Below are 17,841 nucleotides of genomic sequence, written 5' to 3' on the forward strand. Positions count from 1 at the left end.
TAGGGACATGGATGAAGCTGGAAACCATCCTTCTGAGCAAACTATCGCAAGGACAGAAAACCAAACAATGCATGTTCTCACTCATAGGTGGGAATTGAACAATGAGAACACTTGGACACAGGGTGGGGAACATCACACACCAGGGCCTGTTGTGGGGTGGGGGGAGGAGGGAGGGATAGCATTAGGATATGTACCTAATGTACATGATGAGTTAATAGGTGCAGCACACCAACATGGTGCATGTATACATATGTAACAAACCTGCACGTTGTGCACATGTACCCTAGAACTTTAAGTATAATTAAAACAAAAAAGTCTATCCATCTGAGAGTCCAATGGGGTGCTTTTTTTTCCTTCTTCTCAAAAATTTATTAGTGAACTCAGTTTCTCATCCTGTATGGAAAAAAAAAATTTAAAAACCCCAGGAAATTCTGGATAAAATACAAAAAGTATCATTTTAAAAGTTAATAGTCTAAGAAAATAATTAAAAACTCCAGGGACCAAAAGTTAAGAAGCAGCTTGAATCAAGAAAAGTCAATTGAGAATTTCCGATCTCTGCTAGACTTTGGTTTTTAATGTGTCAGACATAAGGTGCAAAGTCATGAACCCTTGAAAGGAGGAGACTGCTGAGATACTTGAGCAAAGCTATATAGTTAACAATGACAAAAGGGGATGACAAGGGAGCCTGTGCTTCTTGACTTGGGCACTCACATATGGAACCACGTTATGACACAGCTGGCATATGATGCAGAACTATGAGGCATGAATAGATTGGTCAATAAAGAGTACTGTGGCAATTGTTTATCCAAATGGAAAGAAAATAAAATTGTTCCCTCTCTCACAGCAGCCACAAAAATCAATTCAGGCTAAATGAAGAGCTCAATGTTTCAAGCAAAACAAAGCCTGACCAGACCAAGTGTTCCTGAGTGGTGAAGTAGAGAATACTCTTATACTGCTGATAGTTCAGGATAAATTGGTAAAAGTACTTTGGAATGCAAGTTTATCAATACCTATGAGAATTGAGGATGTGTTCATTCTAAGACCCAGCAGCTCTATTCCCAGCTATATACCCTAAAAAGAATTATTTCACATGTGCACAAATCAACGTGTAAAAATGTTTAGAGCAGTACTGTTTGGATTTGCAAAATTTAGAAACAAACATCCAACACCTGGATGCATTAGTTTTCTATTGATGTGTAACAAATTACCACAAACGTAGCAGCTTAACACTCATTTGTTATTTCACAGTTTTTAGAGGTCAGAATGCCGGTATGGTGTAATATAACCCTGCTCTCAGCTCAGAGTCTCAAAAGGTGGAAATCAAGATGCTAGCTGGGCTTTGGTCTCATCTGGAGCTTGTGGTCTTCTAACTTCATTTGGGTTATTATCAGAGGGTTGTTCCTTAGGGTTGCAGGACTGAGAGTCCTGCTTTCTTGATGGCTGTTGGCCAGGGTCTTGGCCACATAGCACTTTGCAACGTGGAGGCTTACTTCTTTTTATTTATTTATTTATTTATTATGATACTTTAAGTTCTAGGGTACATGTGCACAATATGCAGGTTTGCTACATTTGTATACATGTGCCATGTTGGTGTGCCACACCCATTAACTCATCATTTACATTAGGTATATCTCCTAATGCAAGCCAACAGAAGACCCTTTCTTGCTTTGAATCTCTCCAAGAAAAGTCCAGTACCTCTGATTAGGTCAGGCCCATCCATGACAATAACCATTTATGAATGACTCAACATTAAATGCTTAGCAACCTATTCACAGGAATGACAGCCCATCATATTCGCAAATCCTACCAGTATCGAAGGGTAGGGGATGATGCAGGATATGGGCATTAGAGGGGAGATATCATGGAGGACAGCTTAGAATTTGCCTCCTGCACAGGAAAATGAAAAAATAAATTGTGTTGTGTCTATATAAAGAATGTATCATATATGTAATATAATATATAGTTGCTTTTTATACAGTAATGACAATAAATAAAATACAGCTCCATGTACTCAATTAGGTAACTCTCATAAACATAATATTGAGCAATAAAAGCCATTAGCAGGAGAAATAGTACAGAATGAGACCGTATAAGGCAAGTTTAAATTATGCAAAAGATAGGTGATTTTCAGTTAATGTCCATATATGCATTAAAAGCATAAAGAAATTAACAAAACACACATCAAATTCAGAAAAGTGATTCTCTATGGAAGAGTGAGTGGACAGTGATCAGGAAGGGGCACCCCAGGACTTCAGGTCTATTGCCAATTTGGTGCTTAAGTATGGCCACGAAGGAGTATGTTTTATTATTCTTCATATCTTTTTGCACGTCAAATATTTCATGACAAAATTAAAAATACGTGAAAGACAAAACAACAAAAATTAAAGATTTCAGCAATATTAATTGAACTAATAGTTTTAAAGATTAAAATAAACCTTGACTCTATTAAAAATGTCATACACTCTAACGGCATCTGACAAATAATTTAAAAAATTAAGGAGGAAGTTGTTTCTTCAAACTTCTTGCTAATTCCTTTAATACAACTAACTGCATGACTAGTCATTTTGGTGGTAAGGGGAAGGGAAAGTTAACTTGTCATTATGTGTTTTACAGCATTTCTTGCTTCTATTGTGCAGTAACTCTTTCGGACATATTTTATAAGTAAAAATTCAATAGAGCAAGAAATTAACATTTAGAGAATGCAAATTAGGAAAACCTATATCAAATACATACTAACATTTAAGTTCTTTGTGTTATAGAGGGTAATATATTACTTAGAAATAAAAACTATCCCCATTTGTACAACTGCAAACCATATGAGGCCCGTTTATTATTTTAGTGGGAAATCAGAAGGAATAAAGACACAGAGCTGGTTAAAGATGGACAGTGAATGTTTACTGCATTTATTTCAGTAATTTAGAGGCAGTTGCTTTCTATAATAAATGGAGAGAAAAACTGAGTAAAACCTTACTGAAGCTGCTTATAAGCTTTTGTTAGGCGATTATGGAAAAACATGCAATTTGTCTTTGTTACAGAAAGACTGTGGTTGTTCTTTCTTATGCCAATTTGTCTTAGGACCTGTACAGGCTGTTCCAGAATGAATAGTTCATGTAAATTGTACTCATACAATATATTCATCCCAACAAAACAGGAACTGTTGCATATTGCCTTACATCAGGATTTCATCTTACTTGTTATTTCTATTTAGCAGTGTAGCTGTTTGGTCCAAACTAGAACAGAAAGTTATTGGCTTGAGATGACAAAGTTGTTTTATTAAATTCTATCAACATAGCATTCTTTGTTTTTCCATTAAGTAGAATTCGAGCATCACTTCTCCATCTCTTGGGCTTGTATATGGATGCAGTCCTGGCTGTTTTCCTTTCTGACTCTACTTACTGATGCTTACAGATCCACTGCACAGTGTTAAGTGCTCTTGGAGGTGTAAGGAATGCACATGTTCTCAACCTCAAGACACCTGTAGACTAGTGAAGGCAATAAGACCCGTGTGTAATGTCAATGGTATGTGACAGAAACTGACCAGTACCATAAAAACAGGAAGAACAGGAATCCACAACTGATCTACTCTGTGTCCGGCCCTATGCTAGCTGCTTTGCAGGTACCTATTTGGGCATCTTGGGAAGGATCTGGGGTCCAGATGTTTCTGGCGAAAGGAGTTAAACAGCAGCTTTCTACCACATGTCTATTTACAAACCCTGTTTGCATGGGGAATATGGGAGCAGCTTTGGAGACAGAGCTGAGAGAAATCTTGTGCAGGTATTGGGTCTAACCCAAGTGGTTGTCTTCATAACATCAGTTTCTTCCCATGTGATTAATCGAAGCTAGTTATTTTAATTCTAGGAATAACCCTGTTACTCAATCCTTCCAATGAGAGATGACAGCAAGTTTGCTAGAAGGAAAGGGATGATAGGAAAGGTTTTCCTGGTCCTAAGGAGGAGGCCTGGGAACAGAGGAGCCACATATTCCTCTAGATGTCATCAGGAAGCCTGGAAATGTCACATCCATTTTGCTAACATAGGAAGACAACCCATGGAGAAGGTCACTGTATGAGTTTGCTAGGGCTGCTGTAACAAAGCTCCACAAACCTGGTGGCTTAAAACAACAGAAGTGTATTGTCTCACAGCTATGGAGACTAGAAGTCTAAAATTAAGGTGTTGGCAGGGCAGGGCTGTACTCTCTCTTATAGCTCTAGGGAAACAATCTTCCCTTGTATCTTATGGCTTTTGGTGTTTGCCAGAATTCTTTGATGTTCCTTGGCTTGTAGATGCCATTCCAGTCCCATGGCCATATCTCTGTGTTACACAGTTTAGATCTGTGTCCCCAACCAAATCTCATGTTCAATTGTGATCCTCAGTGTTGGAGGTGGGGCCTGGTGGGCGTGATTAGATTATAGGGGTGGTTTCTCAGGAATGGTTGAGCACCATCTTCTCAGTGCTGTTCTCATGGCAGTGAGTGAGTCATTGTGAAATCAGGTTATTTAAAAGTGTGTAGCACCTCCTCCCTCTTTCTTTTCCTCCTGCCCTGGCCATATAAGACTTGCCTGCTTCCCCTTTGCCTTCTTCCATGACTGTAAGTTTCCTGTGTCTTCCCCAGGAGCCAAGCAGATGCTACCATGCTTCCTATACAACCTGCAGAACCGTGAGCAATTAAACCTCTCTTCTTTGTAATTACCCAGTCTCAGGTATTTCTTCATAGCAATGTGAGAACAGGCTAATACACTGTGTGTCTTTACATCATCTTCCTCTTATGCATGTTTGTCTCTGTCCTTTCCCTTTTTATAAAAGCATCAGTCATATTGGATTAGGGTCCACCCTGATTACTTTGTTTTAACTTGATTACCTCTATCTCAAATAAAGTTATATTTTGAGGTTCTGGGAGTTGTGATTTCAACATACATTTTCGGGGGAACACTGACAATTCCAACAACAATAAAGAGAATTTCAATGAAAGATCCAGTCCTACTTCCTGAAAGCTACCTAATCTCTTCAATTTTATGGAATAAATTTCCTTAAAGTCAGCTGGAATCAAGTTTTCTGTTACTTGCAGCCAAAGTGTTTGCAATAGAATTATGCAGACATTTCTCATTGGATAGGGTAAGGGGAATGATCGGGGGTAATGAGGATCCTGGAGGAATGAACAATACTGGGAAAAGGAATCTGGCATGCTGAGCCTCACCCAGTATGTAAGGATGACAGATGTTCGTGTTGGTTCAGCTTTGTTACTCATTCTCCATTCAAACACCTCTTCACAAGCTGTCACTTGAAACACCCTTTCACCTGTCTCATGTGTGGGATCTTCTTAGACAAATGGTATTTCTGCCGTGGCACAGAGAATATCAGGTGCTGGTTTTGGATCCTGATATGATCATTCCTAACACTCACAGGTTATTCCCCAAAATGTTAACACCTCTATACCTTTCTTGATTTCCTGAAGTCCTCTGGGAAGTTTGTGATGAACTATTCCAGAGGCCTTTCCTTCCAGGTACAGACTGACAAAATATTTATATTCTTGGCACTCAATAAATATTTCCTAACTGAACACTTTCTAGTGTGTTTGCTTGGCTACAAGTGACCTAATGGCTAATAGTTGGAGCAATAGACAACTTCAAATCCAGCTGTCCAGCTGTGTAGCTTTGTGTGGGTTATGCAAGCTCTCCGAGCTTCAGTCTTACCATCTGTAAGTAGGGCTCTTAGTTATCATGCCTGATAGACATTATTACCATTTAAAAAATGAATGAAGCTCAGACAAATTAAGTGTCACCCAAGACTACCCACCTGGTAAATAGCGCTGAAGCAGATTCAGGGTGAGTGCCCTCCCCAAGCCTCCCAAGTGCTTCCACACTTTATTTTCCCACACCGTTCTGCAGCCCTATAAATGTTGCTGGTAGGCAGCCTCCAAGATGGACTGGACCCAAGTCAAGATAACATAGACAATTGCTGATTTTTAAAGTCTCTATTTCACTTTGTGATACATCATGTGATTTTTCTTGCAGAAAATTTGTTCTGGTCATGTCCTGTGCCTTAGGCTAATACTGTAATTAACCAACCTATCTTAAGCACTCAACCACTGGATAATGTCTAGAGAAGGGAGGGAAAGAGACCCAGGGATGAGTGTCTGAAGACAAATCTAGCCTTGAGGAAAATGTGTTTTTAATCATCTTTCCTGAGTGATTTTCTATCAGGCAAGTCCTACCAATTGGTGGTGCTTTACTTGATTAGGGATGATAATGACCCCTTTTATAATTGTAGTATTTTTTAACATTTCCTTGTAAAATTTTATTATTCTTCATGGATTTCACCTTTAATAACTTTTATGTGAAAGGAAAAATATACTCCTTCTAGTCACTTCACACATGCAGGCTGTCACCGTTGTCAGTTGCGGAATAACTGATTGGGGGGCCTGGGAGCTGCTGAGCTGCTTTCATTAAGATGGTCAAAATAACCAGGCAAAATGGCGCAATTGAGTAATTGGAGATCCGAAAATGTAATACTACTTGATTACTATTATAGCTGGAAAATAGAGCAAATATCGAGGGGCTAAGTCAGGAACAGATCTAAAAAGCAGCCTTGTCATTTATACAGATAATATTATCAATTTCAAATATATTACATAGGGTATAATCTAGTCTTTTAAGGAATACTTTCTAAGCCCAGATGTGTCATCTTTGTATATTATTTAATACACAAAATGCAGAAGGAAAAAAAAACACATTTCTGCTTACATCTTGGATGTGAAAAATAAAAGTGTAAAGAATGATTTGCCCAGTATCACATAGCTAAAAAGCAACGGGGCATTGATGCACAATCGGACTTGTAGGGACAGAAGTACAGACTCTTAAATGCATTTTTTTTTTTAAACAGAGGCCCGCAGCCCTTATTCACATTTTCAAAATTTAAAAATTTCTGAGAATACTTGAAGGTCCTTTTTTTTTTTTTAAATTATAGTACATTTAGTAGCAAAATCTACCGCAACCTCTGACTCCCTGGTTCAAGAGATTCTCCTGTCTCAGCCTACTGAGTAGCTGGGATTACAGGCACATGCCACTACACCCAGCTAATTTTTGTGTTTTTAGTAGAGACAGGGCTCCACCATGTTGGCCAGGATGGTCTCGATCTCCTGACCTCATGATCCACCCACCTCAGCCTCTCAAAGTGCTGGGATTACAGGCGTGAGCCACTGCACCTGGCCAAATACACCTTTTTTACTATTCCTCTACATCCCTCCTCTCAAAACCTTTATGCTTTCACTTGGACCAACCCTGACACAGGCTACTCCCAACAACTCATCTGGACTGTCCTCCACCAGGGGTTTAGAGACAGCCCTCACTATTTCAGTCACTTCAATTAGACATCTCCCAACTATCTCTACAACCCAGGATTTTGCTGCAGTATATGGACAATTTACACCTTTGCAGCCCCTTTCTTGACCATTGTATTCAACACATCACCAATATTTTAAATGTTTTGGCTAAATGCGGGTAGCGGGTGTCCAAAAGGAAGGCCCAATTAACATCTCCAAAAGTTTCATACCTAGGACTGATCATAACTCTAAATACCTGAGAAATGCTGCTGGCACGAAAGCAAGGTGTTCAACAAATCCCATTTCCTAAAACAAAAAGGGACTTACCTTCCTTCCTTGGATTAGTGTAATATTTTCGATTATGGGGAGCAAATTTTGCCATTATTGCTAAACCCCTTTATGAACACACAAAAGGAAATCTTGACCAACCACTCACTCCCACTCCAGACCTTTATCATGCTTTTTCTCATCTAAAACTGTGCCTTATTACAGGCCCACACTTCAGACATTCCAAACCTCCTAAGACCTTTTCATCTTTGTTTACACAGTTCTCATAATGAGGCCCTTGGACTATTAGCCCAACCTGTGGGAGACTCCTTCCAACCAATGGTATATTTTTCCAAAAAACCAGACCTCATTTATAAAAGCTGGTCCCTTTTCTGAAAAATTTTGGCCACAGCCTCTCTAATTATCCCTGAGACACAAAAACTCATGTTCTACAAACCCCTTCAGGTATTTTCTTCTCACAGTCTACAAGATATGGTCAGCCATAAGGCACTCACCCCCATCTCATCCTCTCATATGCAAGCCCTACATTTAACCCTCCTTCAACCCGCGCTCTCTCTCTTCACAGATGCTCCCTGCCTAATCCTACCACTCTTTTACCTTCAATACCAATTTTAGACCCCGACTAACACTCATGCTCTGATCTAATTGAAAGTTCTTAACCATGTTTCACCATCTTACTTTTGCTCACATAAAGGGAGCCCCAGATTGTTTTATAAATGGCAGTGCATCAAAAAACCCTCCTCTCCAAGCATGATATGCCATTATTGAGGGATATCATTATGATACCCACTCTCTCCCATCTAGAGGAGTCATAGAGGCTGCCCCCTTGCCTTTGGGCACATCTTCCCAACAAGCAGAATTAGTTGCCCTAATAAGAGCACTAACCCTGGCAAAAAACATACAAGTTAATATGTACACCAATTCTAAATACGCTTATAACGTCATCCATTCCAATGCCCAAATTTGGAGAGAGTGGGGCTATATCACAGCTAAGTCTACCATTAATGGAAAACTCATCCATCATCTATTAAAGGCATCTCTACTTCCAGAAAAGGTTGCAGTTATTCATTGCAAAGGACATCAATCAGACAAAAGCCACATTTCTTTAGGAAACTATGAGGCTGACTATTGGGCAAAACATGCCTCAACCAATCACCCAATTCCCCGATGCTTATTGTCCCTCATACAACATATCCCCTCCCTTTATCCAAAACAGCAAACACAACAATTAATCATGGCAGGGGCACATAAAAACAAATTAGTTTTTTTGTTTGTTTCACAAAACTGGTTTACATAAAACAAATTAGTCCTACCTGACCCTGAAAAAAACAACTCTTCTACGGGACATTCACAACCTCTTCCACGCTAGCCATTCCCCTCTACAACATTTCTTAAGATCCCATATACACATAACCCCAGATAAAAAGGAACAGTTAAAAGCCATTTGCCATCAATGCTCTATTTGCCAGAAAGCTTCATCCCATTCCAACGCTAGACACTCTTCTTTCCCAACCCATCAAGCCAGGGGACACCTTCCAGTACAGGATTGGCAAATTGATTTTACCCATATACCCCCCAGTAAAAAGGGTTTTTGATTTCTTTTAGTTCTGGTTGATACCTTTTTGGGATGGGTTGAGGCTTTTCCCACAACCAACAAACGAACTTCTAAATGTCACCTCCAAATTAATAACAGAAATCATCCCCAGGTCTGGGGTGCCTCTTTCTTTTCAATCTCATAACAGCCCTGAATTCATTTCTCACATTAATCAAACACTTGCACAAGCCCTACAAATTACCTGGAAGTTACACATTCCCTATCGACCTCAATCTTCAGGAAAGGTTGAAAAAATGAATGGCATTCTAAAAAATCACCCTCACCAGGTACTCACTCCAGACATGTAAAGACTGGGTTACACTTTTGCCTTTAGCCCTTCTAAAAATTCAGGTGCTCTCACGTAAATCTTTAAGCTCATCCCCTTTGAACTCACGTATGGGAGACCACTCGCCCCTTCTGCTCCACCTCAGGGTCAAGTCCCATCTCTACTAACTCCTTTCGTTTCCCCTCTTGTACATACCATCTGCCATTTTATTTGGGAATATGCTGATGAATACCTGCCACAACCTGTCGCCGACTCCTCCATTCCCTTCCTACAGCCAGGAGACTGGGTTCTGGTAAAAGATCCCAGTCCTACCCTCCATTCTCTCCTCACACCTAAATGGAAGGGACCTTGCCAGATCATCCTTAATACACCCACGGCAGCAAAACTCCAGGGACTCCCCAACTGGTTTCATTATACTTCTCTCAAGAAAACAGACTTCGCTTCACCACCTACCCCAACAACCACATCTAAAACCCCTTCAGGCTTCTCTTGTGTCCCCACAGGACCCACTTCCCTTCGCCTCACCTGAATCCTGGAGGAAAAGGAAGAGAAATCCACATAAGCCGCTTATGTCTCTTTCTCTCCCAAACTTTCATTGCTTCCTAACCAACCTTGTTACAGACCTTAGGTGGTACCCTTATGAAGCTCCCATTATACATCCTAACCAGTTTCTGACTGTTCTATGGCACCTATGGCTTCAAGGAACTTTCCAGGAGTTTACTCCTACCCAAATAACTTTTTTCTCTTTTTGCTTGTTTCTTTCAATATAAATTCCCTAATCCTATCAACCTCACCAATAAAACCACTCCTCACTGCTCTCAAACTAGAATGCTCTGTAAACATTACACAATCCCTCTTGCTGCAAGCTAACTCTTCCTTTGCTCCCGAGTGCTGGATATGCTTATCACTGTCTTCCTCAGCGTACACAGCCCTCCCTACACCCCTTTTAATAAGAAATACAACCCTTACTTATAAACTCCAAAAAGGAGCTTCATTTTTTGAAAGAGAGGACACCCTGTTCTGAGATTATCTCACTTCCAGGACCAATCAGGCCAACAAAGTATTTCAAACCTATTACAACTCTCTACAACGCCTTAAGCCCCAAGACCCTCCCATGGAAGGGCCCATAACTAAACACACTCCCCTTTTACAACAAGCCTCACTTTGCTTTTCAGCCTTGGAGGGAAATTTCCCTGTAGGGTCCTTAACATCTAACCAATGCAACCACACTATCATTGTTAAACACCCCTCTGACCATCAAAGTAACCACATTGACTACCAAGTATCAACGGAAACAAATAGAGCATTTCTGCAACCAGCTTGTTTACAGCCTCTCCCTCAACCAATGCCCCCTGCCTAACCTGTGCTGCCCCTTAGTGCCCAACTTTTTCCGTGGCTCAATATCAATGGTGCAACATCCGATTGCATTAAATGTGTAAAAAAATAACTCTTCCTGTATCTCTACTATAGTGGGTGTCTCCCTGGCCTCCTCCTTGTCCACCTGGAATAAAAAATCGCAGGAAAGAAAAAACACCCCATCTTTAATATGCTTATTTTCTTTCCCTATCTCTGCCTGTATTTATGACAAAGGCTTGTTCTTTTTGTGTGGTACCAACACATATCTTTGTCTCCCCACGTACTGGACCGGAACCTGTACCCTAGTTTATCTTTCTCCCTCCATTGGACTAGTTCCTCCTAAACAATCTTTACCTGTTCCATTCATTCAATATGTTAGAAAAAGGAGGAACATCCAAGTCATTCCTTTAATGGCCGCCTTAAGTATAACCTCCGGGCTTGGATTGGGAGCAGGCAGATGGGCCAACTCCTTAACATACTTTAGAATTTTTTGGAAGATATAGCCCAAAGCCTTGTAAGAGTCCAAGACCAACTAGGCTCCTTGGCTGCAGTAGTCCTCCAAAGACAGGGATTAGATCTTATAATGGCTGAAAAAGGGGGCCTCTGCCTCTCATTGGGTAAGGAATGTTGCTTTCTACCTCAACCAATCGGGCCTAGTAAGAGATACTGCTGAAAAACTTAAAGGGCTAAAAAGCGAAAGGAATACCAAAACAACCACATACATTCTTGGTTTAGAAACAAAATCCTAACAGGGACCATCCCATTCTTGGGCCCTCTCCTAATCATATGCCTAGGACGAATGTGCTTACAGATAATTCACCTTTTTCAGAGATTTTTTTTTTTTAACTGACAGGATCATGGCCATCTCACAATTACCCAAAAGCATGTACAGATGGCATTACTCATACAATCAACCCAAAACCAAACAACCTCTGACCCCCGCTCAGCGGGAAGTAGCCAGAAAGAACATACCACCCCTCTTCCTTTTTATAACTGTAGGGACTGGATTGAGAGAGCAGGAGATCGTCATCTTGGAGAAACACCACCATTTTAAGTTCCCCTTGATTAAAAAACCACCCAAATCAAGCCCCAAACATCAGCCTAATTTCAGCATCACCGGAAACATTCCAATCCTAAGATAACCCCCCTCCAACCAGAAACATGACAATCCCGAGATAGCCTCCCCTCCAACCAGACATCCCAAACCCACAATAAACTTTCCCTCACATAAAAACATTCTGAACCTGCAATAAGCTCCCCACTTCCTACACCCTTAAATACCCTTAGTCTGTAAGACAGAATGCTTCTGAGCAAAATTGGCCAGAAGCCCCTCTCAAGTTTATTCTCCAAAATAAACCCGTCTTTGACTGTTGAGCTGCTTTTCGTTTTTCTTACCTCCTTAACTCTTACAATAACCATCCCATGTTCCCATGGAAAAGATGGCCAGCTGCTCCTTTTGTTTACCCAGTGAAGGGGCAGACCCAGAGAAGGTGGGCCTAATGATGTGGTTATCATCCTGGCTTGCCTCCCTCCAGCTTCCTCTCCAGGAGTCCTGCTCTTGGCCAAAATCCTATGTGTGATCCATTCAGACCTGATTACAGGCAATGGCAAGGCCTTGGCTAGGAGACCTCCCAGGGGACCACGGCCATCCCCACCCTAGACATGGTGCATGACCAGGGCACTGCCATTTCTGGAGGGACTTGCAATTTATGAGTCAGCTCTGCCCTGCCAGGCCAGCTGGGCTCATGGCCATAGCTGCAGTCCCAGACCAGGTGCCTCCATGCAGAGGCCTCCTGATCAGAGCCCAGCTGAGGCACATTCCTCCATGCTAGCTCCGTTCCTTTCTACTCCTATCCCTTCCTTATGCTTCCCCTCCCTGGGTGCAGGAATGGCTGGAACTTTTTGTTCAGGACTGCTTAGCAAGGAAAAGAGCCCTCCCTTCCCCATGCCTGCTGACCCACCTGACCCTTAACCAACACCTCCGGACGCTGGAGAGCTGGAGAGTGGTGCCTACCTTTGCCTCCTGCTTGTACTGTTGCAGTGAGGGAACGAAGGCTTGATTGTAACTTTTAGCTTGGCTTGCTGTCCTGAGAATCACCTCGACACCTGTCAGCTCAATACCTGTCTAAAGCTGATCTTTATCCTCATGCTGTGGGTACTGCCTTCTCCCACCTCTGCAGGAACCTTTGCCATCATCCTCCTTATCTGACTCATCTCCAACCTCACTATCTACTCGCCCTCTCTCATCAGCATTTAAACATTGTATGTAAGTGCACCTGAAAGCAATAACTCAAGCATACCCTGAGAATGGCCCTTCTTACCAGACACACCTGAATGTGTGTTCTGCGCTAGAGAATCTGGGAGTGGCCAACCCAGAGATTGGTTCCTTTTCTATGAGGAACATCTGAGCCCCCATCTCCTCCTGTGGAACACTGGCTATACAGGGAATTGAGGCCCCGAGCCTGGGGTGAATTAAGATTTCCACGTGGAGGTTGCTGGGAGAGTGTGCTAAGTAAAAATGCTATGTAAATTACATGCATTTTGCAAGCAGGTACAGTTCTCCTGAACAGCTGGCAGCCATTGGACTCCCACCCTGTATGCAAACCCTCAGTAAAACCCCATGTCTTTTCTCCCGGCTCTGGGTCTCTTCTTCAGCCTCTTGAACCTGGTGCCTTCCCTATTAGAGCTGATAGGAGTTTGGCATGACGAATACAACCACACTTTCTACCGACTTCAGAGTTCCTTGGCCTTCTGTCCTCCTCTTACCATTGATGGTTCTTGCTCTCTAAGTTCTGGAACAAGGATTTGCTCACCACAGACATTTAGTACATGCTGTCACTGACGGGAATCTGTGCCCTTGCACTTCCTTTGGTTACATGCAGCCGTTGGAGCCACCTGTTCCCACAAGCCTTTCTGGACTTTCCCATGCCTGGGAATCGGCCTTGCCTCTGGGTCCCCAGAGCATCTGGTGTCTGCCTTCATCAAGGCCTGTGGTGCCCTGTGCTTACCTACTGCTTCCTCCCCTCAACTGAGAATTTCTTGAGGACTTATATCCCCAAGATCACCTAAATGACCAGACTCTTTAAAGGCACTTGACAAATCCTTGGCGGCACATGAATGAAGAATCTGCATTATAAAAGGATGAATTCCAACACTGGTAGCTTAAATAATAAATTTAGCACAAGATTAAAAAAAAATCCCTAAAATAAAGCTAAGCTATCCATTAAAAGTACAGACCCTTTTGCTGTCAAAGCTTAACTTTTAAAAATATATGCTGTTTTTACCCTAATATTATTCTTCCATATGATATGGTTTGACTGTGTCCCCACCCAAATATCATCTTGAATTGTGGCTCCCATAATTCCCAGGTGTTGTGGGAGGGACCAGGTGTGAGATAATTGAATCGTGGGGCGGTTTCCCGCATCCTGATCTCGTGGTAGTGAATAAGTCTCACACGATCTGATGGTTTTATGAGAGGTTTCCCCTTTAGCTTGGCTCTGATTCTCTCATGACTGCCACCATGTAAGATATGCCTTTTACCTTCCACCATGATTGTGAGGCCGTTGCAGCCATGTGGAACTGTGAATCCATTAAACCTCTTTTTCTTTATAAATTACCCAGTTTAGTCGAGTATGTCTTTATCAGTGGTCTAAGAATGGACTAATACACCATATAATAGGCTTTAATATTTCAACTTAGGGTAAAAATATATACATTCTTTGTCTGGTCATTGTATTTTTTTACGTTTCTAAGTCCACATGGAGTTAAATTTCAAGGTCCTTCTGTATCTCCTTCACGAGTTTTGTTAATGGATCCATTAATTTCTAACTTCCTTTTTAGCCTAAGTGAATTCTAATGAGAAAGCTGAGAGACATTTAAATTCTGAAGAGTCTATGAATTTTATTTTATTGAAAACCAAAAGCTTCCTTTTAGATTCTAACATAATATGTAAGCCATAAAACATTAAAAATATGTCAACTCTTTTGAACACAAAAATGCAAGATTTATTTTAAAATTCTCCTGTATTTTAATTTATAGGTGCTAAGAACCCTAGCATTCAGGTTTCAGCACCTAACTCTATTAGATTATTTCCAGAATTTTAGAATTGATATACAATCTGACAATGCTGAAAATGGTCTCAAACACCTACACGCTGCAGAAGAGACCATTTTAAATATTAAAATCTAATTATCCCAAGTTATCAAAAATAGGACAATACTTCTGAACCACTGCTAAAGTGAAATTACTTTGATGTTAATCATTATTACTAAAATAAGAACAATGAATTTAACGTACTGCATTTTAAAAATTCTTACCCTTGGAAACGTAGTAAATCTGTCCAGTTCTTCGACAAAGCAGAACATCTGCAAACTTATTGCTGACATAACAATCAAGAGGCTGGCAGTAAATACAACCAAACTCCCAAGCTTTTTTCCAGGACCGAATATCTTGTACACGAAGTCTTCTAATGCAGGTGAAATCTTAATCAGCCGAACTACTCGGAGAACCTATCAAGGGAGAGAGAAACATTTATTGATACATCATGACCATTTATTTACACTGAATCTTAAATATGTTCATACTGAAAGATTATTTTATAGTGCTTTATGAAAATCGTACCTCTCCATTTGAACATCTAGTGACTAAAAATAACAATAGAATAACCACTGGTTTAGCTCAATGCCTGCCACATAACAAGAACTCAATAAATCCCAAATGAATGGATGAACTGTTTCAACATATGATATGATTATACAAAATGATATTCACTAGTACATATTGTTGAAATAAAATTAATATTTTTCTAATGTTCAAGTACGCAAGGAAACCCAGGTTGAACATTCCTAATTTAAAACATAAAATGCTCAAAAATTTGAAACTTTTCGAGTGCTGATATGAGGTCATAAGTGAAAAATTCTACACCTGACACCTCTGCTTTATGATGGTTCAATGTATACAAACTTTGTTTCATGTGTAAAAAACTATTAAGAATATTGTATACAACTACCTTCAGGGAATGTAATCGAGGTATTTATAAAACATAAACAATGTTTGTGTTTAGACTTGGGTCTTATTCCCAGGATATCTCATTATGCACATATATATACAAGTATTCCAAAATCTGACAAACATCGAAAGCCAAAACACTTCTGGTCCCAAGCATTTGGGATACAGATACTCAACCTGTATTAGTTATATTCATTGTCTCATAAAATATTTTCCTAGGTATTATGAGAAAATCATAAGGAAATGGAAAAAGAAGCAAACTTCTGTCAAGAACCTTTACTTCTTACTGAGATTACCACCCCATATCCATTTTCTCTTTCCTCCTTAAAAAACAGAACTGTCCGAATTTTAAACTAGCAAGTGACTGCCTGGGGCTATAGTCTACACGTTCCAGTCTCCCTCGCAGCTAGCTGTCTCCAGTGGACTGGGTTCAGACCTGTGGAATATGAGATGAAATGATTTGTACAAGTTTTGGTGCATTAAGTTAAACTTTCTCTGAATCCTTTAAAAAATACCTTCCTCTTGCCTGGAAATGGAAACAAATAGCGTAGCCCCTTTGGACCAGAAATAGAAGGCTTGCATAGAATATGACGGGTCCTGTCCAACCCAACAGGCTGGGTGACCATGAGGGGCACAGCCACCTGCTTTCCCCGCATACTCACCAACTGCTGCAGAGAAATAAACTTCTGTCTTATGTACGTTTGTATTTTTGGATCTTCGTTATATGTACTTAACTATTCTCTCTCTCTATATATATACACACATATATATGTGTGTGTCTGTATATATTTACATATATTTTAGTCATGTGTCGCATAACTTTTGAGTCAAGTATGGGCCACGTATAGGATGGTGGTCCTATAAGACTGTACCTTTTCTATATTTAGCTATGTTTAGATACACAAATACTTACCATTGCGTGAAAATTGCCTACAGTATTCGATGTAGTCATACACTGTACAGGTTTGTAGCCTGAGAGCGATAGGCCATACCATATAGCTATACATATAGGTTTGTATGTGTGTATAGTTTGTATATGTTTGTATAGTAGGCTATACATCTAGGTTTGTGTAAGTAAACTCTATGATCACACGACAACAAAACTGCCTAACAATGCATTTCTCAGAATGTATCTCTGCCGTTAAGTGATGCATGACTGTGTATATATACACATATACACACACACACATCTAAATATAGATATATTTAGATGTTTTGTATACATACATTTGCAAAAAAACTAAGTAATTGACAAATTTATTCACTCATTTGTTTAACAAACATTTATTGATTACTATATGCCAAACTTTGTGTTGGACAAATAGGATTCAATGGCTACTATTACAAAGTGAGTATAACACAAAGACACAGCTTTTAAGGACACATTTATATGATTAGTATGTATAAATTAGTGCATAATTAAAAGTTGAAGTATATAGTGTGAAAAATACAACTTTTCATTAAGTTTAAGATGTCATCAATTTTGTATGTAGCTCTAAGAAATAAAAAACTGCTGCCAATTAAAGTATAACACATCACTGATTATAACAGCTCCCAAATTCAGAGATATTAACATAGGAAAATTGCATTCTTGATCATCCAAGATTATTTGATGTCAATAAGAGACTGAGTTGTTTGTGAAAGATGAATAGTGTATTTGGAATACAGTAAGAAACAGAAAATGCATTTTTAAAAATTAGATTTGGCCGGGCCCGGTGGCTCACACCTGTAATCCCAGCGCTTTGGGAGGCCGAGGCGGGCAGATCACGAGGTCAGAAGATTGAGACCATCCTATCTAACATGGTGAAACCCCGTCTCTACTGAAAATACAAAAAAATTAGCCGGGTGTGGTGGCAGGTCCCTGTAGTCCCAGCTACTCGGGAGACTGAGGCAGGAGAATGGTGTGAACCCAGGAGGCGGAGCTTGCAGTGAGCCGAGATTGCGCCACCGCACTCCGGCCTGGGCAACAGAGCAAGACTCTGTCTACAAAAAA

The 17,841-nt window shown here is 40.4% G+C and overlaps 1 protein-coding gene across 1 annotated transcript in view; it reads right to left on the minus strand.

The window, feature by feature from the left end:
• NALCN (sodium leak channel, non selective) overlaps positions 1-17,841 on the minus strand; it is a 323,614-nt gene that overhangs the window by 154,568 nt on the left and 151,205 nt on the right. The window contains exon 12 of the mRNA XM_011977215.1: positions 15,158-15,349. Within this exon, the coding sequence (XP_011832605.1) occupies positions 15,158-15,349 (192 nt within the window). The remainder of the gene's footprint in view (positions 1-15,157; positions 15,350-17,841) is intronic.

This window comes from Mandrillus leucophaeus, unplaced genomic scaffold, assembly GCF_000951045.1.
Source record: "Mandrillus leucophaeus isolate KB7577 unplaced genomic scaffold, Mleu.le_1.0 Scaffold175, whole genome shotgun sequence".
In the NCBI taxonomy this organism is placed as follows: domain Eukaryota; kingdom Metazoa; phylum Chordata; class Mammalia; order Primates; family Cercopithecidae; genus Mandrillus; species Mandrillus leucophaeus.